The sequence below is a fragment of the Monodelphis domestica genome, chromosome 6 (genome assembly GCF_027887165.1).
Source record: "Monodelphis domestica isolate mMonDom1 chromosome 6, mMonDom1.pri, whole genome shotgun sequence".
Classification (NCBI taxonomy): domain Eukaryota; kingdom Metazoa; phylum Chordata; class Mammalia; order Didelphimorphia; family Didelphidae; genus Monodelphis; species Monodelphis domestica.
Window position 1 is genome coordinate 127,554,762 of NC_077232.1, and position 24,280 is coordinate 127,579,041.

The window sequence follows — 24,280 nt, forward strand, 5'->3', positions numbered from 1 at the left end:
ATTTGCAGTTGGGGCAATACAAAACTAAGGTATTATACTTGCTCTTTGTGAGCTTACAATCTAGTATGATTAGCAATTTCCTTTTGAAAATCTAAAACACTATAGATATAAGCATGCCTTAATGTACATTTTTTTATAGGGGTTTAGGGACATTGCATATCCAAATGTTTAAAAAATATATTTTTATAACTGGTGGCTCATTTTATTACCATTTTTCAGTCTTGAAATGCTTTTTATAAATCAGTTGTGATATAAGTTTTAACTGCATATATTACTGTTTTTTCGCATCAGCCAAAAAAAAATGGAGACTTAGTTTAATATCACAGCACACTTAAATGTATTTCCATTTGAACTTTATATCTATCTCATGATCTTTCTGACCTTTTCCAGACAATCATCTCCTCCTTTCCTATACTCAACTACCTAATTCTGTTCTATCTTCTTTTCTTCTATATTACTTACTATTTGTTTTTCCTCTGCCTTCAGACACACACAATTGTCATCTCTTATTTTTCCTTTGTGTGGGTTTTAAAATTAATAATCAGTAACTAAGTATTATGTTTTTTGAAGTTTTATTAATAATAATTAAAACAAAAAACTGCCTGACTTTAGCCTGGTCGCAGGTTCAAAAGAGAGAGGGAGCAGTTACAGACACTTAAATACAATCACGAAAAATGTGGGGACGCAGGAAAAAGAAAAAAGGATTCTAGCAATGCAGTAAAGAATTTTGGGTAATGTAGTTTTGTTTAGGGGTTCAAGAATTTCTAACTATACAGCCCCCCTGTGACCCTGCTGGGGAGACCAGTCTCCCCAAAAGGATCATGGAAACCTAACTAACTTATAAATTGCAATAATTTGTGGATAAAAGGGAGAAAAAAAGAATAAAACCAATGATTACTAAGTTGACAGAAGTCAATTTGGAGGTGGTCCCCTTTGGCATAAGAGTATATATTCAAAACAAAGGCATTTCAACCTTCCATAGTTCAATTCACTTCCCAAAGTTGACTCTGGATCTTCTGGTGCAGCATGTGGTCTCTGCAGGCATCTATCTTTATGGGACATTCTAGATTCTGGGAGGTAGCAAGTTTCTTATCCTAAAATTGCTCAAATTTAAATCAAAGTTCACAACAATAACTTGGCCCCCCTGAGGTGAAGAATAACAAACACAGGGATCACTCAGGGATGTATGGCTGTGTTATGAGGTATATGAATCAATTTGCAAAAGAAAATAAAAAAAAAACATGAAATCCAAATAAAAGAGAAAAATAACTTGTGGATGAAATACAAAATGTAAAAGTCTTAATGTCTAAAAAAAAAATCTTAAGTAAAGGAAAAACACAGCTTTAACAGGTCCTTGAATCAGGGCACAATTAAAATTATTTAAGCAGTTATGCATTTACCCAATCAGTAGCCAGGACTACAGAATGTTTGCCACACTATGAAAGACAGAAAAGGGACTAGATTATACGAGCCAGGTAGGAGCCAAATTTGAGATAATTTGTGGAATGTGGGACAAGGAAGACGTGCCTTTAACACATGTTAAACAATCGCAACTTTGAACCCCAAACAAGTTCAAGTCCTTGTGTCTTGGCTCAAAATTACATCAACCCCATCAGGATTGGTTGGTCTCTTTGACCTAGTGCTTGATTACACTATACAGTTTACCTTTGTGCTTCTTTGGCACTGTGCAATGGCTCTTTTTGTATTACCTTGTCCTGGAATCAGACAGAATCATTAAGCAAAGTCCCTTTAAACAATCAGTGGCATCATTTTTATAGTCTAAAGCTTTTGGGGCTTGTGTTAATATTAGAGCAAATATATTTAAAACATTACTGCAAAATAAAAAAAGTTAAAGAAAAATCTCAATACTGTTGACATGTGCTTCAAATACAAAAAGGAGAGAAAAAATAAAACTCAGATACTATATTGCACATGCAATAAAAAAATCAAAGGTTATTTTTAAAAAAGTTTTAAAAATCAAAAATATATAGCTTAAAATCAATGTGTCAGCCATGTGTGAGTACAAGATGATTTTCAGAATAAAACAGTAACACAGTAGATATATATACATTCAGAGAAGTACCAAAGTCCCCAAAATTCACAATAACCCAGTTAATTAAAATAGCAAACAAACCCACTATCATATTTCACACAAGTTGCTGTATGACATTAAAAAAAACCTATGATCTGATGGATATTTGTCACAATTTTTACAGATGTAGCAAATCTTTCAACTTTGGCAACATATTTTTAAACAAAGTAAAACTTATTTGGGTCTAGAACATCATCAAGAAATCATATAAAATATCCATTCAGAAATCACTAGTTATAACGTGAAATTATTTCTGAAGTCCCCTTAAAATTACAATTAAATTCTTAGCTTATTAAATTCTCTAAAGGTTGTATGTAACTTAACCAGTTTTGTTGAAATCCATCCATCATCATCTATGTGACAATTAGCAATGGATCTAGTGACAAGGGTTTTAGGCAAGATGTTCATGGGCTTATACAGTGATATTTTGTTTTTTAGCAGAGATAAAGGTACAAATTAAAGATCAATATAGGCAAAATATAGTAGCTTAAAATGATTCAGTAAACAGAAAGATTGATTAAATTAAAACAGATAAACTAAAAAAAAAATTTAAACCTTAAAGCAATCAGTAAATACAATAATATAAACCAATGAGGAGATGTAGACAGGCCATGCAGTCAAAATCCTTTTCACCAATCCTAATAGACTTGTTCACTATCATAGGAGGAGAATAAACTCAAAATAGTTAGCAATAAGCCTCCAGATCTCTTTTAAAGTTTCCTTCCCCTCCCCCAGTATTCATTATCCATTTTGATTTTGTTTGTCAGAGGTCTCAATTTCCTCATAGAAGCACAGGGCAGAATCTCCACTCTGCATGTTGAGAGCAGTTAGGACACAACATTTCAAGTTGGAAGGAATATTTCAGAAGGAAATAAAGTGGGATATCTCCAATGAAAATAAAAAGTCCCAGGACTAATACACTGTGGTATAATCGAACGTAATGGACTTCTCCATTAGTGGTGGTGTAATGTCCCTGAACAATCTGCAGGGATCTAGGAGAAAAAACACTATACATAAGCAAAGGATAAACTATGGGAGTGGAAACACCGAGAAAAAGCAACTGCCTGAATACAGAGGTTGAGGGGACATGACAGAGGAGAGACTCTAAACGAAACTCTAATGCAAATATTGACAACACGGAAATGGGTTCGAATCAAGAACACATGTGATACCCAGTGGAATCACGCGTCGGCTATGGGGGGTGGGGGGAGGAAAAGAAAATGATCTTTGTCTTTAATGAATAATGCTTGGAAATGATCAAATAAAATATTATTAAAAAAAAAAAGTCCCAGGAAAAGAATTAATCAGATCCAAACTGCACTTTTTAGCTCTATCAACTCAAACTGTTGTTTCAGAGTTTCAAGCATGCTTTGCAATAGCATTTTTTCCTGAAAGACGCTGAATGGGGTTCTTTTTTCAACACTGAAAAATGGTTAGGGCAGGCTAGAGACACACACATGGAGTGTGGAAAGGGATTGGGGCAGAAAGATTTTCATATATCACCTTCTGTGGAAAAATAATGACTGGGATTGGCAGGCTCTTGTGGTGGGTCTGGTCCCAGCAAGAGGCTCCAAGCTGGGTGAGGAGCAGTGAGGAATCCTGGCCAAGCAGATGGACAGGAGAAACAGCAGGCAGCAGGGCGGGGCTGGAGTGCAGGAAAGCACTGCCAGGGATCCTCATGGTGTGCAGCAACCAGGCAAATTTACTATCTTTATTGTAAGACTGTCTGCTCAAAAAAAATTTTTTTGAGGATTCGTATATCCTTCATGGTAAGCCAAATTGTGGTTTTAAAAATAATCACAACTAAGTATTATATTTCATAAAGTTTTATTAATAACAATTAAAACAAAAGAACTGCCTGACTTCAGCCTGGTTGCAGGTTCAAAAGAGAGAGAGGAAGGAGTTGCAACCACTTAAATCCAATCATGAAAAATGTGGGGACGCAGTTAAAGGAAAAAGGATTCTAGCAATATAGAAAAGAACTTTGGGTAATGTAGTTTTGTTTAGGAGTTCAAGAATTTCTAACTATACATTAGCCACCTCTATTAATCATCTTCAGTCTTGTTTCCACATCACTTTAAAGACTTCATTGTAAAAAGAAGCTGAAGGCAGCCTCCTTGTTCACTGATGAAATTTTCTTTTTTCTTAACTATATATCCCTTGTTAGAGATGTCAAAGCTCTTTTTTCCACATTGAAACATTTTACTTTTTGATTTTCCTCTACTTTGTTTTCAGCTTATAGAGCTTTTAATAACACTGCTAGGTGGTGCTGACTTGGACATTGATAGCTGTAAAAAAATATGGGGTTTATAATTTCACTTTATTCTCAGAGTTGTTACTATCAAATGACATAACATTTGTAAAGTTCTTTGCAGACTTTAAAGGGCTATCTATATAAATACTAGCTGCTATCATTAAAAACTGCTTGGCATAGGATGAGAGAGAGGGTATGGAAGATCTGTGCCTTTTTAAATGGCTAATAAGATAAAACTGATACATAAATAACTAAAACAAATTTAATTTTTAAAGTGCTTATAACAAGGTGTTTGAACTTTTCCCCCTGAAACTATCTTTCATTTTGAATTTATTAAACAAGAAACCACAGTTATTTCTACATAAAAAAGACAGAGGGTTGCATATGAAATCATAAATATATATATTTAAAAGCATATGTTAAATTTAACACGATAATACCAACAATCCCCTGTTTATTCATAATCCCTTTCTGAATTTCCTGCTCTGTATTAAAATTTTATTTTGTTGACTTATTTTTTTTATTTTTATTTTTTTAAACCCTTACCTTCTGCCTTGGAACCAATAGGCAGAAGAGTGGTAAGTGCTAGGCAATGGGGGTTAAGTGGCTTGCCCAAGGTCATACAGCTGGGAAGTGTCTGAGGCCATATTTGAACCTAGGACCTCCCATCTCTAGGCCTGGTTCTCAATTCACTGAGTTACCCAGCTGCCCCCTATTGTTGACTTTAAAAAATTTTTCTTACAGGTCCTTGGGACTCCTAATTTCTCTTCCATATAGTAAAAGCTCTGCCCTCTATTATGTATAGTAAAGTAAAACCAATACACACACAATTGTTTTGCTACAAATGTATGCCTCATTCTGTTAACCTTTTTAAATATCATATCACCTTTTACTGAACAGGTGGGAAGCACACTGTATTGAATATCAGTCTTCTAGGATCATAATTGATCTTTACATTGATAAAGATTTTTTTAAGTTTTTCAAATTATACAAGGTATGTTGAGTTTATAGAAGAACTCCTTCTTACTTAGTCCTTACTGCTCTTCTGCCTTGGAACCAAAATACTTTATTGATTCTAAGACAGAAGATAAGGGTTTAAAAAAAATCGAATTCATAGAAGAAGAGAACTCTTCTAGTTGAGTCTTGGAGAGTGCATATAGTGCTTTCAGTTGCTATTTTATATTGATGACTCATTAAATTCAAAGGTTTTTTTCAGGTAAACTTTTTTACCAACCACACTCCTTCCAACTTCTTCCTATGTAGTTGATTTGTTATATTGTGGCTATGCCTTTTTATGTGATGGGATAAGATTAAGATTGCGCTAGTAAACATTTTCTTAATATGTTCAGCCCTTTTTCCTCCTTGGTAAAAGTTTTCTTGGCTTTTGATTTATCTAATTGATCAGTTTTCCTTCCGAGCTTTCTTTCTATGGTTTACAATTTTTGTTAAACATACCATCAGTGTTTTCATCCAAGTTCTTAATAAAAATATTTTGCAGAACAGGGCTATGGATAGAATTCTGTTAACACATCAGTTAAAACTCTTCCCTCATCCCCCAGGTTGGATTGAGTTCTTTAATCAACACTATTTTAGCAATATGATCCTGAACCTATTCTTTATGTGAACAAACTCTTAAATTACTTCTCCCCAAATCAAGAGTTTCCCTCATATTTTGTCTGATATGATGAGCTCTAAGATGGGGGGAGTAGAGTATCAGTTCTCATGTTTCCTATAACTTGGATTTTAGATGACTAGTTTGTTTTTATTGGTCATCTTTCTACCTGTTTTCATGCTTCTCTGTTACTACCACCATAGTTGACGCTCCAATTACTTCTTCAAACTGTTATTGTAGCCTTCTAATGGGTGTCTTTGCTTTAAACCTCTATATAGTTTCGTGCTGTATATTATTGATAGTTTAATAAAGCAGACTGCTTGTCCCATTGCTATTTTACTCAGTTTACCATGACGACTTTCTTTCCCTGAAAGAATACACTCAAGACCTTCTTAGTGTAATAGTAATATTAGTACTTGTGAGATTGACTGATAAGATCTAAGGGTTTTATTTGATTGGATCCTCAGAAGAACCTCATGGTATAAGTACTATTGTTCTCATTTTACCAATGAAGAAGCTGAGACTCTTAAGTCTAGTACTTCAATCACTATACTACCTACCATCCTTTGTAGTACGGAGCCAATTCATCATCTCTTACTATTCCCCTTCACCTATCTTACATTGTTGTTAAATTGGGAATACTCATTGTTCCCCAGATTTTCTTATCTTTATACTTTGCTTAAGCTGCTTTAATTTGGTCTAGGATACCTTCTTATATATAGTCAGAATTCTGTATTTCATTAAAAGCTCTTCTTGAGGACAACAATTATTTTATTTTTCTTTTTATGTTGTTCATAGTGCCTGGTACATAGATAGATGTTGAATGAATATTTGTATATAAATAGAAGTTGAATATGTATTTGTTGAATGAATCTTTGCCTGATTCTCTCAATCAGATATTCTTTTCTGCTTCTGATTCCCTCCTCCTCTTTTTTATTTTTTAAACCCATACCTTCCATCTTGGAACCAATAGCAAGTATTGGTTCCAAGGCAGAGGAGTGGTAAGGGCTAGGCAATGGGGGTTAAGTGACTTGCCCAGGGTCACACAGCTGGGAAGTGTCTGAGTTCAGATTTGAACCTAGGACCTCCTATCTCTAGGCCTGGCTCTCAATCTGCTGAGCTGTCCCCTGATTCTCTTCTTAAAAACAGTTCATGTCTAATGACACTTAATGTATTCTGCCTTGTACTGTCAATATTCTTAAATTTGTCTTATTTCCCCACTAGTTTAGATTATAATGTCCTTAATTTGATTTAATTTTTCCCCAATTACATGTAAAAAGTTTCCAACATTTTTCTTTTTTTTTAATATAACAGATTTCCACATAAGTTTTCCAAAATTACATGATCCATATTGTTTCCCTTCCCCTTCCCAGAGCTGACAAGCAATTCAATCTGGATAATACATGTATTATCATTTAAACATTATTTCCATATTATTTATTTTTGTAAGTGAACAATTTTATGAAACCAAAACCCCAAAACATATACCCAAGTAAACACCAACATTTTTCAAAGAATAATGATTCTCGAATTCTTTTGCTCCCCACCCCATCCCAATATCGGGATGGTAAATAATCTCATGTAGATTTTACATGTGCATTCACATAAAACATTTTTCCATATTAATCCTTTTGTGGAAGGCAACTCAAATAGAAAAAAAATTGAAAAATTGAAGGAAGTTTCCTTTGATATTGATTCAGACTGACAGTAACTATTATTCACAGTTGTTCTTTGTAAAGTATTACTGATACTACTATGTTCTCCTGGTTCTGCTCATTTTATTCTGCTTCAGTTCATGCAAGTCAAGCTGAGTTCCTTCTGTTTGTCATTTCTTACAACATAATTATATTCCATTATAATCATATATTATGGCTTCTTCAGTCATTCCCCAATTGATGGGTATCTCTCACCGTCCAAATCTTTACCTCTCTAAAAAGAGCTACTTTAAATATTTTTGTACATATATGTCCTCTCTTCTGGCCCACCTCCTCCTTTAAAAAATCTCTTTAAACCCAATATTGATATTGCTTGGTCAAAGAATGTGTACTGTTTTACAGCCCTTTGGTCATAGGTTCAAATTTTTCTCCTGAATGACCAGTTTGTAACTCCTCCAACAATGCATTCATGTCCCATATCCTCTCCAAGTTTTATCATTTTCCTTTTCTGACATAATAGCCATTCTGAGGGGTCTGGAGTTGTTTTAACTCATTTTTCTATATATTTGAGAAAGGAGATCTTTATTAGGGAGATTTGTTTAAAAAAAAATTGCATCATTATGATCATTGTGATTTATTTTTCTATCCTATTTACCCCTGCTTAGTTTCTGACCTTCCCTCCCCCAATTTCCCCTCTTTTCTATAAATGACATCTTGGCTGGTAGTTAGGACTGAATAATTTTAATTTTGCAATAAATAAATTTGAATAATTTTGATTAAAACAGAGTTAAAGGAGACTTTTAGATTTTTTTCCCCCTACCTTTGACTTGAGTTTGGGAGGAAAACAGGATTGATATTTTATTTGTATGCCAAGTGTTTGAGTCAAAATGATCCAATACTATATGTATTGACACTCCATCTGGTTGGTTTAACTTCCCAAGTAAAATGCTGAAATAAATAATTTGTATACATTAAGAGCAAGTGAGGGCATATTTATTGGGGGGAGGGGTTGTCCTATCATGTAAGAATACTAGTATTTGTGACCATTAATATCAACCAACTTCTGCATTCATTGGGGAATTTTTACTTGATTTCAGTCTTGATGGGCCCTAAGAATGAGCTGAGAAATAATTAGTAGTAGGCACTAAGATTATCTTTCACTGTGTAATGTTTGTATGATAATTTAAAAAATTCTAATTGCTTTCAGAAAAATATGTTGATGTGTTCTCATTTACTTTCATCTTCAATTCCTCTGACTCTTCACCTCATTTAACCCACTCCTCTTCTCATCCTTCCTGAAGATAGTCATAACATTGATGCTGCTAATATCTATAAAATCAAAAATTTAAGAATTACTTCATCAGATTACAACTTTGTTATTCTGTTGTTCCCCAGCCTTACTCCTAAACAGATTTTTCTTCTTAACCATGAGCTACTCTATCCTTATTCTCTATGGCTATCTTCTTTTTTCTAACTGTACTTTTCCTCCTTTCCCATTCTTAACCACCTAACAAACCAAATTAACTTTATACTATAATTGATTCTTGGGTCCCTTAGTCTTCTTGTTAAAGGTTATATTTCAACTCCTCTCATTACCCTTGTCTGACAAAATTTGAAAGAAACTGTAGGATCAAGTCTGAATCTGTTAGCATTTATATTAATTAATCTCAACTCAGCTAAACCATTCTCTTCCAAATTACTATTTCTTGATGTTACTGCCATCCTTCCTGTTAGCCAGTTCCTTTAGCACAGAACTATAGTATTCTTGACTCCTCACTCTTCCTTTACCTCTTCCTCCATTTTAATCAGTTGGTTGATCTTGTTGTTTTAGCCTACACAGCTCATTTTACATATTACTCTCTTTCCACTCACACAGGCACCAAATCCTCATCACTATTAGACTAGTTTTCTCATTGGTATCTTTTGCATTGATCTCTTTAAATTCTAAATCTTATCCATCATGTATTTGCTAAGATAATTACCCAGTAGTAAATTTCAGTGATTCCCATTTGACTTTAGGATCCCATGCAAAACTTCTCAGGGTTTTAATGCCTTTCACAACCTGTCCTCAATCTGCTTTTTTCAAGTCTTGTTATATATTACTCCACACTTTTTTGAACTTTGTGTTTTAGTCCAACTGGCTTTACTGCTCCTTACACATAACTCTCCATTTTCTATCTGGCATCTTTTCCTAAAATGTACTCCCTCTTTTAAATCTCTTGATCTTGTATTTTTCATTTTGTGTGGACTTCTTCATGTCTATGAATGGAACCTTCAAGAAGACAGGGGCTGCTTCATATTTACCTTTATAGCCTCAGTACCTAGCACAACACCTGATATAATAGTGCCTTACCAAAGGTTTGCTGTAGTGAATTGATATGTACATATAAAAATGTGTGTATGTATATATGCATATATATATATACACATATATAGTTTTTTAAAGAAGCCATTTGATTCATATTACTATGCAAGATAGGATATTTGACTGTAAGTACAAAGAAAAATTATTTAATGTACTTATTTCCAAATGTTTGCAAAAGAATCATCATTTTCCTTGAATTACCTGTATATAATATGTCCATTGGTATTTGAACTGTAATTAATGTTGAAATCAGCCATAATAAATATTTATTTCTTAAAATTCAAGATGTTTTGGGGGATATAAGTATGCTGTTAATGAATGGTAACGGAAGAAATGCCATTAGAAACTTAAATTTGCACAGTATTTTTATTTTAGCTTTTAGTCATCATGTTTTGTTTTTTAGTTTGTTAATGTTGGTAACCATTGCCAATGTTTAATTGTCACATAGCTATATTTCTCCTTTTAATGATTTTTCCCTTTATAAATAGTATTGTGCAGCAGTCTTATAATCAAGATTCTAAGTTTTTCATTATTTTCTCTTTTATTTTGGGTCTTGGAAAGTCATATTGAAAATCATTTGTCATATAAAAATTACCAACAACTTAGAGTAAAAAGATACTTGATGTATTTAACTCTATTAATAAAGCTTTCCTCCTAAGCAGTGGAGAAAAAAGATTTTCTCAAAAGTATATAATTTGAAAAAAAGGCAGCCTGGTGATTATTTATTAGATGGACAAACCCTAATGATACTTTGGTACTTTTGAGATTTAAAAAGAATAATTTAAGATTTTCCCAGATTACATTGAGCCAGATGATTTTTGAAGGATTTATTAAGGTATAATTGAATCACACAAGATGGAAAGACTTAAACTCAGAGAAGAGAAATCCACTGTGAAATAGTAATAATAACAAATTTATGCAGAGTTTAAAATTTACAAAGTTCTTTCAAAGTGAGGTAGGTACTTTTAGTCATTATTACCCATATTTTTATACATTAAGAAATAGCTTCAAGAGAAGTAAAAAGATCTTCCCCTAGATTTGTACTTATGTCCCTGACTTAAAATCCAGCATGCTTTCTTCTATACCAGATTGGCCTCTATGCTGTCATGGAACATTTTGAGACTATTTCTTACATAATAAAACTTGGAAGTTTGGTCGGGCTTTTTAAAGTATTAACAAACGAAATGCTAATTATTAAATACTAATAGATACTTTTATTTGGACCAAATATTGTTTCCTTTTGTTTTCATGTAGTACAAACAAAATCCAGAAATGTTCAAACAGACAGCTCGACTTTGGGCACATGTGTATGCTGGAGCACCAGTTTCTAGTCCAGAATACACCAAAAAAATAGAAAACCTATGTGCTATGGGCTTTGATAGGGTAAGTATTTACAATGTATGCTAGTTTTTGTTTTATTTTTATTATTGCTTGGTAGCATGGAGAGGGACTAGAAAAGCTTCTGATTTCATCTTTACTTTTTCTGTCAATCATTTTTATTTGATGTTTACTAAAAAGTTATCTATATATCTTTGTTTTTTAAAAAATCTGAGCAACTAAATCAGTTCTTTGCTTTAAAAGATTTATATTTGTTACATATGCTTATAGTACAGTTATATACAATAGGTAAATATTTGGGAAGGAAAACTTTACATAAGATTTACCAGTTCAAAAACAGTAATTGAAAATATTCTGGAAATGTTTCTTTGGGATTTGATTTTTTCTTCCCATTTCTTTTCTTTTCAGAATGCAGTAATAGTGGCCTTGTCTTCAAAATCATGGGATGTAGAGACTGCAACAGAATTACTTCTGAGTAACTGAGGCATAGAGAGAAAACTGCTGCTGTAGTCCAGTCCAGTTTGCCCCCTTCTTGAGGAGCATCACCATCTGTTGTTATTTTTAGAATTCTGCATAGATTCTTTTAAAACTGGCATTCTTGCCTAATTATTATCTAGGCATGATTGAAGACTGAAAAAAAAAACAAACCCTGCTCTGTAAATAAAGCTAATTAAACGTCTGTGTAAATTTAAAAAAGGGGAAATACTTTAATTTTTTTTCTTACTAAATAGTGTAAAAATTCTTTGAGCTCAGCTAAGACTATGGAAAAACATCAAAACATGCTACTTTAGAATTTAGAAGTGTGACCAAGACTAGCAAGAGTTTGCTTCAAACTTTCGTTGAATAATTATTTAAATAATATTTTGAGCGTGTTAAGGCCATCCAAATTGTTGATGTTATTCATCACAGCTACCTTAATGTTTTTAACATGGATCTTCTGTGCCTGTGAATTTACTTGCATGCGTGTACTTTGCTAGACCTCTTAGAACCTGGTAGCTGAAAAGAGCACCATTTTAAATATTTGTGTGCTTAGAAAATTCAAGATTTACCCAAAGTCGAAAATGGTGACCTATTCAGAACCTTTTTCATCCCTGTCATTGGATTGGGACACCACACATACTTTCTCTTCATTTTACATATCTAAATTCTAATGTTGAAGTTATTTCCCCCTGTTTATGTTTGAGAATGTGCCATTTATAATAGCTTATGTTCCATTTTCAGATGATATATTTGGAATATTTTGTCATTATACTTAAAACACAGTCTTGGAACTTTCCTGTATTAGAGATGGTGCAAAAAATGGGGCTACTAATTATTTTTCTTCTAAAACCAGTACATTCTTAATGCTGTGGTTTCCCTGTAATAACAGGAAGAACATAACTTAATTTTCGCTGTTCAGACACTTTTTTTTTTAAAAAAACTGTCTCAGCAGTTGAAGATTTTCTTTGAGTACTTGCTTTGATGCAATCAACTGTTTGCAAGTTTTCTATTATTTTGGGATTTATTGGTAGGGATTGCTTATCAGGTACTTAAAATTTCACTTTTGCTTACATTTTCCCCTTGTTGACACATGGAAGCTGTGTTAATGTTTTCCTGTACATACTTCAAATGCACATAGAAAGAAATAGAAGTGTTATAAACCTAGCTTTCTTTATGATGTTTCTGATAATACAAGAATTGAAAACCTTACCTTCTTGTGTACATACAGTCAGACTTTTTATTCATATTAAAATGACATTTCATCCTGAATTCAAAAGTTTGAAAATTATTAGTTTTGAAAATTCAGATATCAGTGTGACCATTTATTGAATGTTGAACTAACTTTATGCAAACAGCCGTATACTTCAAATATAACTATTGTATGGAATTTTCAGGTCAGATGAAGAAAGTTGACAGACTGGATTAGGTTATGGCATATTATATAAAAAGCTTCCATTCCCCAACAGATTCTTAGTCTAAACCATAACAATTTTTAAAACATGCAAACATCATTGTTTTTGATCCATGAACATTTGACTTTTTTATATTCTTCATATTGGAAGCAATAAGAACCATTATTAAATATATTAAAAGCTTAGAATAAGAAATTTAAGGGAACCTAGTTCTTAAAACTTAGGATGTCCTGATCAGCAGTAAGCTTTTAGTTCATAACATACTAAACACATATTTTTTCTATAGTGTTTGCTAAAGCATGACATTTTTCCTAAAATCATCTTTTAATGTTATAGCCCAGTTATTTTCTGATGATGCCAAAGGAAATGATTTTTTTTGTTATTTATTTTAAACAATTAAAGAATATTAATTTGTATTTGAGGCATTAGAATAGTAATGAATTATGGACCTTTTCCCCCATTTCTTCTTGGTCACACCTCAAATCATGTTTTTTTTTTGATACACAACCTTATTCATAGAATTATATGGTGAACATTCTTTTCATTTTCCCCCAATTAAAATACATCTGCTGAATTTACCATTTCCAGATATTGCTAGGGTATCAAAATAGTCAAATGTTTGTCTGAGAAATGAGAGAACTGGGAGATTGTTAAAGAACAAGGATTACACACCTTCATTTTTTGAAGACAGCTGAATCTTGCCTTTGATTAGATGCTTTAGCCTCAAATGGACACCCCATTCAGTAAGTACATGTCAGATACTATTTCAAGGCTGCCAGGAAAGTCTGAAGATGCGATTATGCTTGGTACTGAGGAATTATTCCAAAAAGAAATCCTCATGGCTACAATTTAATTTACCTTATACCTTTTAAATACTGCAATAGTTCCTCTTTACTCTTCCCTTGTATTTTGTTTATATTGTATTATATCTATCTAGTTTATAAAATTGACTGTTATTGCAAAATTGATGAAATTGTCCCCTCCATTCCTTCCCTCCCTTTCTCTCTTCCCCCTCCAGCCTAGAATAATGGCACTTTTGAAAAATATTTATTGGGGAATGAAGAGATGCCCAGGTGGAAAATGTTTTTCTAATTGCATTTTTTTGTTATTTGGTATTTTTAAAGGTTTACAAAAGAAAAAAAAATACAAATCTTATTTGGAGTAGGCAGAGTTACTAGAGAACACTGACATTCCAACTAAATAGGTTTTATTATTAAGTACAAATTTTATGGAACATGCCTGACTTAGAATAGTCGATTGTACAGTATTCATTCACTTAATTTTTTTTGACGACTGGAAAAAGATATGTTACAGAAGAATTAGTGCAGTATGTAAATATTTAAAAGAATTTGGTTCTAAATTAGCTGCTAAGAGTTGACTCCCAAAGATGCATATAGTTGTGAATATATGTTCATTTAAATACATTCAACTTCCAAGAATAGATGAATTTCAGTATAGTTGACTTAGGGAGTCCCTTGGCATTTTGCTTTTGGGAGAAAAACTTTGTATCTAAAATAATTAGAGTGATTTTGAAGCATATCATATTGGCAGTTAATATAGTTGTTGGCTATGCTTAAAAACTATGCAAAGTTCTTAGAAAAAAAACTGTGAAGACCTGGCATTTAAAGGAGAAGTGTGGTTTGTTTATGCACTACAGAATGGGGCACATAGTAGTGGATGAGAGACATTTGCTGCTTACTGTGAAAAGCAAACCGTTGCTGTCAGTGTGTACCTGATACAGGACTTTTAAAAAAACGCACTGGGGATTTGTCACTTTTCCTCTCTAGCGAAGTAGATAACAAACACCTCTTTCTGGGGGTAAAGCACAGGAATTGAATACAGTCTTTCACTTTAAACAAATCAGGTGAATTAGGCCAGGAAAGTTGGATCCAGGTTGGATCCGTACCTTCTTCAGGTATATAGGCTATACAGGTAGTGGCAATGTTTAAAAGTGCAAAAGGATGCCATTTGTTCACAGTTGATTTTAAATTCATGGAATTCCTGTGAAAATCTTTAGTCTTAATAGCTTTTTCTAGGTTTAGGAATTTCAACTTTGGTGTACAAAATAATTTAATTTTAAAATTTCACCTTTTCAGGTTTTTAGTGTTAATTTAAAAAATAAATGCTTAATGTCAGGCAATGACTTTCTGGGGAAGAAGGCAACCTGAAGTATGTACTGATATATATAGCCTCCTTTTCCAGGTATGAGTTTTCCGTGATGTAAACATGGTACCATGTGATAATATTTTCAGAATTGCAAAATGGATCAGAAAACTTCTTTAAAAATAGCTAATTTCCCCCCATTTTTATTGTTTATTGCTTTGTTGGCCTGATCTGCCATAAAGATGTGATCATCAGCTTAAATGTCTGTTGATGTATTCCCTCTTGCTTGGTAATTCAGCCGTGTTCTTCAACATAATTAAGTGTGGCACTAGTTTTCAGATTGGTTCTAGGGGATAAATGGATACAAATCATTGCACTGTACTGTTACCCTTGTCTGCTTGCTGTTATCTACCTTTTCTAGGCATCACAATAAAAACTAGACAATTTCTTTGGGGCAAAGAGATTTATTTAATGTAACTTAAGACATTTTTTCAATAGAAAAGGAATTCTATTGAAAATATATATCAGTTTTGCAGATTTCAGCAGCCGATGGTGCTTTGTTGTGGTGTCTGCTGGAACCTTTCTGCCATTATAGGAATATTCAACTTTAGCCAGGAAGATCCTGGCTCCTTAGCATCTCCAAATTTTAAAAAATTGTTAGTGATAATGAATTTTGTAAGGAGGTTTTGTTTTGAGCCACAAACTTCTTGTAAGGGGAGAATACCCACATAGCATTGAAGTAGTGGAGGCGGATGTGTGTCTTTTGTCTTGGTGGGTGGGGAAGATGGGTGGGAGTGGGGAGGTGGGGATTTGTCTTGAGAATAAAATCTACAAAACACTTTTGTACACAAATGATTTTTTAAAAATAAATACACATTTTAAAAGATGTTGATTTTTTTTCACTGGGAATGCTTAATAATAAATGCATGTTTCCCTGAAAACAGTTCTCATCTTATTTCTGAACATTCATATTTTAGATAGCCATTCAGTTGTATGTGAAAAGAAGGGACACCAATCTGCTTAACAGTTATAATGATTGCTAATAGTGAAAAGTACAAGATAGTCATTTTTATTGAAGTGTTTTGACAGCAACAATATGAACTTTGAAAATTGTGGTCTGTTTGTTAAAATTGTTTTGCTTAGTTTCCAGACCTGACATTAAGACATTCATCTCATAATGCTCACTTTTCTGGATTGACTTTTTTTGATATAGAGAGCTGTAAAGTAAGGAAAATTTCACTATCAACTAATGATCTGAGAATATTTTTTGACTGGTAATCTATAATGTTTTCTGCCACTGATTCACTAAATCTTAGGCTGTTAATAATAATATGGCTTATCTAGGAGGGGGTTAGGGCCCAACATGTTGGGATGGAATTCATTGTTTGCGGATCTGTTTTCCAGAGCCAAACATAAATGATTTTAAGATTTACTCATTGTTATTCCCAAAGTCTCACCACAGTTAATTGAAGCTAAAGCTACCTTTGTTTTTGACCTGTATATTATACATTTTTCTGTGTCTTGATATCACAAAGTATTGATAAACATCTTATGACAGGCTGCTGACTTTTTTAAAAATGGAAATGAGACTAACCCTGGCCAACAATGCGAAAGGCAATGCCATCCCATATAGAAGTATTTAGATATTTGAACAGTTCCTAAAATGATTTGGGTTCCAGGATATTTGACAGGGTAGATAAAAAGATCAGGTTTTTTTGCTTGTGAAGGGATATAGTTTATAAGCCAGTGAACAGTTCCATTAGTTACACTTCGAAGTGGTATTCTCTCTGAATCTTCTTTCAGATGTCTATTTTGCTTAAAAGAAAATCTGGGGGGCAGCTAGATGGCTCAGTGGATTGAGAGTCAGACCTAGAGATGGGAGGTCCTAGGTTTAAATCCGGCCTCAGACACTTCCCAGCTGTGCAACCCTGGGCAAGTCACTTGACCCCCATTGCCTAACCCTTACCACTCTTCTGCCTTGGAGCCAATACCCAGTATTGACTCCAAGATGGAAGGTAAGGGTTTAAAAAAAAAATTGAATCTTTTATAAGCATATATCAGTAACTATTGATGTATGATTGATATAATTCACTCATTTTTCTGCCATTGAAAAATTCTTCTATTAAAAATTGGTCTTTTGGGGATAGGGCTGACCCTAAGTTTTTAAAGTCTATTCCAGGAGAACATTTAGATAGATTTTGCCAAGTAGGAAAATTTTTAAATATGGGCCCATGGATGGGCAGTATTTCAGGACCAACCTAAAGTACAGCAGCAGTTACCAACTTGTATGATGTCTCTAAATTTTGTCATTGTAAGACTTCTGTTTTCTTGGAATATCTGCTAGAGAACTGGCTTTGGAGCCTAAAATCCAGGGATCAACTTCTTCCTCTGATTCTAGCTTGGTGAACTTGGGCAAATCACCTGACCTCTAAGATTTTCAAGCGACTCCTGATCTAGTAATTCCTGGTACCATTGAAACTGAGGGCCAATATCTACAAATACTCCTAAACTAGTTTATTTATTAAATCTTAATATGTTAAACTACAGTCAAAAGAATAAGTAGTTCCTCTACAATAAATGTAAACATTTTTTAGAGAAGGCTTCTATTTGTCAACATTACATATTAACATTTCTGTACCTGTCTAAAAGCCAAACATATTTGTGACTAAAACCTGACCATGGAAGAATATTTTCCATGACAGCATTGTAACTTATATACATATGGAATATACATACTATTGCAAAGAAAACTAGTACCACTGCACTGACATGAGACTTTTTGTTACTGTTCACCGTTTTTCCTTTCTTAAATCTTATATTGATGTTCTTTAAAAATATCATTGTCATTTCTCAGTGATCCATGCCACCAGAGCCCTCTTGTAACAAGTAAGTGTAGTTGAGCAAAAAATTTCAACATGTTGGTCCTGTCTCAAAAACTATGCTTTATCACAAACACTTCCTCCTCAGTCCTTTAATTCATTGTTGGTTTCACTTAAGTTAGTGGAGCAATCATGTAATTTCCTCCCCTTATTCTACTTTCTTGGTCACACACCTTTTGTTACACATACAACTCTCAAGTTTCTATCTCCTATAAATCATCTCCTAGTTATATAGATGAGTTATCCAGCCATTTCCGCTATTGATGGACACTCATTTTCCTTTCAGTTCATTGCTACTATGAAGGGAATTGCTGTAAAACAATTTTTATTTACAGGGCCATATCTTTGACCTGAGTAAAAATATAACTTTTTAAAATGACACATGATTTCATTGATATGGAAGAATTGTTGAGAGAACAGTTCCTACCCAATGGAGATTGGCATCTGCTCTGTAGGTGTGGATAGTTCCCTAGGGTATTCTGAAGTTAATTGACTTGTTGACAGCTAGTATGTGTCAAACTTGAAACCAGATCTTCCTGATTCTGAAGCAGGTGTCTGTCACAGTTTAAGTGGCCTTTTGGTGGGAGAAGGGCATAAATTCCAAACTGTTTACCTTAACTGAACTGTGGTTCAAAGCTTTGCCAACATTTATCTTTCAGTTTAATTTCTTATTGTTGATAGTTTGGCTTCTTTTGAAAATTCCCAATTTTTCTCACTTGAACTCTGGAAATGAGTCTGGTATTTTCATTTTCTTTTTAAAATGTGTCAGTATTCTACATTGTCATTTTGATATTTTGTTTTTTAGTACTATAGGTGCTCAAGTTCAAATAAAAGCAAATGATATTTTTGTATATTATGCAGCATTGGCATAGAGGATGAAGCATCAGTCTCAGCTATGTCATGGACCCCTCTGACAGTCTGGTGAAACCATAGACATCTCGGAATAATGTCTTAAAATTCATATCAGGTTTTAGGAAACCCCTTCTATGAAAAGTTTTAAAAACAATTTTTTTTTATTTGTGGGCTTCAGATTAAGAATGCTTCTCCAAGTTTTGAATTGTATACCAAAGCCAAAGAACTTCTGTTAGCTGAATTAACTGGTCATCCTCTGAATCATAGTCTCTGAGGAATATCCTTTTACTGTTATGGCTAAGTAAATTTTCCCATGGGGGCAGTAAGGTGACTCAATAGAGAGCTAGGCCTAGAGATGGTAGATTGTGTGTTCAAATGTGGCTTCAGACACTTCCTAGCCGTGTGACCCTAGTAAGGCACTTAACCCCAATTCCCTAAGCCCATACTGCTCTTTTAGCTTGGAACCAGTACCTAGTATTGATTCTAGGAATGTGAGTTTTTGTTTTTAAACATTTTTTTCTTATAGTAACTGAGTGACCCACTTGTATCTCATTCCAATATTAAATCTAAACCACCAAGACACCAACCTGAATCAGAATTGTCCTAAAATATTTGATGAGAGTTTTGCAAGATTTGGAGGCAGCTGGGTAGCTCAGTGGATTGAGAACCAGGCCTAGAAGATGGGAGGTCCCAAGTTCAAATCTGTGACCCAGGGGAAGTCACATTGCCTAGCCTTTACAATTCTTCTGCCTTAGAACCAATACACAGTATTGATTCTAAGACAGAAGGTAAGGGTTTAAAAAAAAAGGTTTTGTAAGATTGAAATGGAATGAGTTTTTTGTCAGTGCAGAGGAAGATGGAACCTGCCTGACCTCCATCCTTTGAGACAATAGGGTTTTTTTCTGATGCCTCTAGAAGATAAAATAAGCATTTTAAGGCACTGACCCAACTCCATCCCTGGGTGATGGTAGTATATAAACTATCAGGCCATTCTGCAAGGAGAGACCAATGGGAATATCCTCAGTGTCATTAATAATTCTATCCTGAAGAACACTGGAGCCAACTGTTGGGGGTTGAATTTGTAAAAAAATGTTTTATATTTTGGTGTTGATGGTTTCATGCCTTCTAGTTGGTCGGCCTCGATCCCCTTAGACTGTAATTTTCAAAGTTTGAAAAACTGGTTAAACTTTTTGGTACATTTAATGTAACACATAGAAGACCATTGGGAATTGTGTTATTTGTATGTTGCAGAGAGGCTTTTGAGAGAAAATTGCTTGATTCCAGTAGTCTAGAACTATGTCTAGAATTGAGGATATGGACAAATGTACCAATTTTCCATCAATCAATTTAATGGATGGAGTGTTGCCTTTATTTTCTAAGGGCCAGAAACTCTCCAATACTGGAAAAACATTTCTTCTGTTCGCACATGGCAGAACATATATTTGATCCAGGGGCTCTCTGGCTTGTTTTTGCTTTTGAATTTGCTCCAGTATAAGGAGTCTGAATCGAGCCCAAGCAAAAGAGGACAATCTTTGCCCTAAAAGGGCAATAACAGCACAGAGCCATGACATTGAATGGATCTCTAGGATATGAACTGGGAGCAATCCTGTTTCTACCATATGAGGCAAAGTTATGCTCTAGCAGTGGCTGGTGTGCTGCTAAAGGGAGGCAGCATTAGTGCAGCTTATGGGGTACATCTAGGAGTAGCAGTGACACCTACAGCTCTCCTGCCCCCACAGTCGATGGCAATAGCACTAACTTCCATTGATAGAGGGATCTTCCTCATCTTGAGGTTCCCTGTGTCAATGAAGTTCCAGACCTCTTTCCCTATTAACAGTTTGGTCTAGTTGTTACTCCTGGTTCATTATGGTCACGTACTTCCTGTGGTCCAGAACTTGAAAATTCTGAGATCTTTCCCATCTTTTATCTTTTGTTGTCATTCTCCTTGTTTAATCATTAAATGCCACAAGGAAAATACTTGGATTTCTTGCCAAGATATTTTTGTAAACTTGTTTCTCTGTTGCTGTTGAGTGTTTTGTGTGATTATAATTCATGCTTTATAATTGAATTTTGTTCTTAACCAGTATTGCTGTTGGCTGCCATGTTATTTTGGCAGAGTCACGCTTGTTGGGTTATGGTTATTTTACCAGTCTATTTTGGTCAATACCTTGTGAGATTTAATTTGTGTGTTAAACTAACTTTGAAAGTGGTGATGTTTTGCAATGATGGCTTTTTGATGTTTTGAGTGACTTTTTTTCTGCTTCCACTTTCATTGTCAGTGGTCAGTTTGGAGTTGCCTTACCTGCACACCAATTTTTTTTTTGTCTGTTAATTTCTCTTTTCTTTTACTGGATCATTATCTGTGCACCTACAGTGGATTCAGAAGTGACTCCTATGTCAGTAACCAGCAGTTTCCTATCTTAATGTAGAATTTTTTTCAATAATTGTTGTAATGCTATTTGGTGCAAGTCATGTCTGGTGCTGTTTTACCCTTGGGGAAAATACTCATTGCTTTAAAGGCCTAAGGTTTTTAAGTAATCCACAAGCCTTTGGCCCATTTGTTTTTTACCCGTACACCAATTTTTCCAACATTTTTGTAGTTTTTTCCTATGTCCACCTTTGGCCTGTAGATACTGAGTTCTAAAGTATACTCAGATCTGTCTGATTTTATCAGTTATCAAATGAACTCCTCAGATGACATGAAATCCATCCATACTGAAGTCTTAGGCATTTCCTGTCCATTTTCCCTAAATGTTTTTTGTGATATAACTCCCCAATAATCTGGTAACCTTCAGTTGATCACAAGGCTGACTGGAGAATTTGTACGGTTTATCTGTCATTATCTCTTTCCATATGAACAGCCCATCTCTTTCATCTTTTATTCCTTTTCAACAAAATTATTCATTGTATATAGTAATCTGCTCATATCAATCCTGCACCTCCAGGGTGCTCTGTAACATTTTTGAGTACCCAAGGCCTTGGGGTGGCATGGGGGAGTTTTTGGTTTATTATCAACCCAAATTACATGTATATTTAATTTGGAGAGTCTAGAGTTATTCTACCTCCTCATCCTCTAACACTTGTAGTTATTTTCATGGTTAATTTTTTTTTTGGTAAACTTTTTCTGTCTTAACTCTTAAGAGAGAAGAGCAAGGGTTAGGCACAAGGTTAAACGCTTGAAAAATCTTTAAGAAGACTGTAATAACACGACCAAACCTTCCATGAGATGTTTTCCTTTTGTAGTTTTTGGACACATGAGAAAACTAATTTTACCAACTACCTTATTTTCCTCTCCAAGGAGAACTTGTGAACTTGCTTTTTGTATATCTTTTATCCCTTAATATATGTATTATCCCTTCCCTTTCTCAGCCTATTCCCTATCTGCAAAATGAGAATAACACCTCTTATGCACATACATTTATAATCATTTGAAAGGTACTTTGTAAATCTCAGAGAACTGAATAGCACCATAGCATTGTCACAAACAAAGCAGTTACCCTCATTTTGAAAAGTTTTCATGATCTAGCCATGTTTTATTTACCTGACCATAAAATGAACTCAGTATCTCCCTTTATCTAGAGCATGTGGCATAGCTCTCTATCCCCATGACTTCTGATTCCTCTGAAGGGACTGGGCTTTCTTTAATGCCAATCTAATCCAATTGCCCGTGTGAGGGGCCGTGTTCTATTTAGCAATAATACGGCCTTGTTCTTGCTTTCCTGGCCCAGGCTTCCTTCATTTGCTTTTCCTCATCAGCTCGGGAAGAAGTGGTCAAAATCAAGTGGCTCTGAGAACCATTTAGAAGGTAGCTACCGCAGAGGTGAGGGCACCCAAAATGATTCGAGGCCCTGGGACTGAGAATGGGAAGTTGTTCCCTTTGCAAACTGGTGCCTCTGCTTCTCCCAAAATGTCTGGTCAGATGCCAAGTTTTACGGATTCTTCTTCAAATCTTCATCCATCCCCCTTTTTCCTTTCATACAACCCTCCTTCATCCTCATCCCTTCTCCGCTGAGCTACCCAAGAGAATCCTGAGGCACAGCCTCAGCATGGATCAGGTTTCCGGAGTCCGGGTTTTGGCCCGAGAGGAAGATTCCTGTGATCCAGCAGATTCCTGGGATTGTCAGTGTTGGGGGCGGTCTCTGGAACATTCGCAGGCAGCCTTCATCCTCCCCGACCTCCCTGGCCTGGCTCCCACCTTTCTCCTTTTCCTCCCGGTTCCTTAAAGGACCTAAAGGATCCTAAAGTTTAGGATAATCCTTACCCGGACCCCGAGGCGCCACACCACTGCTTCTGGGGAAACTGGACAATGGCAGTGCTTTGCTCCTGGGTCCCGCTGCCTCGGTTCTCCTCGCCTAATTATTCTCCTCCCCAGCTGCGAAAGCATAATCCTTAAAGATTGAGCTCTCCTTCATAATCCTTCATAATTTACCTGCTTAGGAGTTTAAGTTCGGACGGGACCAGACGGACGGGGTTGTGGACTGCCGGTTTGTGACTGCGCAGTTTACAGTTGGGAGCCAATGGCTGGCGGGCAAACTACAAACAGCCTGCTCATTGGTGGCCCCTTTGGCTCCCACCCACCCACAAAGGGAGCGCAGTGCCGGGAGGGCGGGAGTCGGATTCAGTAATCCAATCCGGGGTTATGCAATTGCTAGTGGTGTGACTGAGGATATCATTTACTATGCCTCAGTTCCCCCCTATGTAAAAAGGATAGCGGCAAGTGCCGCCTCCCAGGGGAGTTGTGGGGATCGCAGGGGAAAGGAGGAAAGCGGCCTTGGGGATCGCGTGCGGGTGCTGCTCAGAGCCTTGTAGACGCCGCCCTGATTCTCCCAGATCCCATCGCTGCCTGGGTTCCTGCTGCCAGGGCAGCGCGACTTCCTATCATCGTGTCTCACCCAAGGCACAGCGCAGCTTGAGCTTGCTGCTTCTCCACGTTGTCCTTGTGTCCCCCTTACTCGTGGAGAAGGCGAAGCTTCCTGGCCGCAATTACAGCCCAGCTGACGGATGGGCCCCTACGTCATGAAGTCCCACGCCTGGGGAAGAGACAGACAGCTTACACGACTTGTAGCTGGGAAGCTGGGCTGTTGGTCCATTGCCCGTGGAGATGAATGGAGGGGCTAGGACAGCCCATGCTTAATTGTAGAAAATGAATGAGCTACACTGACTTTGGAGCTAAAAAAACAAGCAAACCTCACCTTCTGTCATAGGATCATTTGCTGTGTTATGCATTCCAAGGTAGAA

General features: G+C 35.4%; 1 protein-coding gene across 5 annotated transcripts in view; it reads left to right on the forward strand.

Moving 5' to 3' along the window:
* UBE2K (ubiquitin conjugating enzyme E2 K) overlaps positions 1–15,757 on the forward strand; it is a 90,222-nt gene extending 74,465 nt beyond the window's left edge. For all 5 annotated transcript variants that reach the window (XM_007496544.3, XM_007496545.3, XM_056802551.1 and 2 more), the window contains 2 exons: positions 11,233–11,361; positions 11,725–15,757. In XM_007496544.3, the coding sequence (XP_007496606.1) occupies positions 11,233–11,361; positions 11,725–11,799 (204 nt within the window). In that variant the 3' untranslated portion in view covers positions 11,800–15,757. The remainder of the gene's footprint in view (positions 1–11,232; positions 11,362–11,724) is intronic.
* Positions 15,758–24,280: the final 8,523 nt, after the last annotated feature.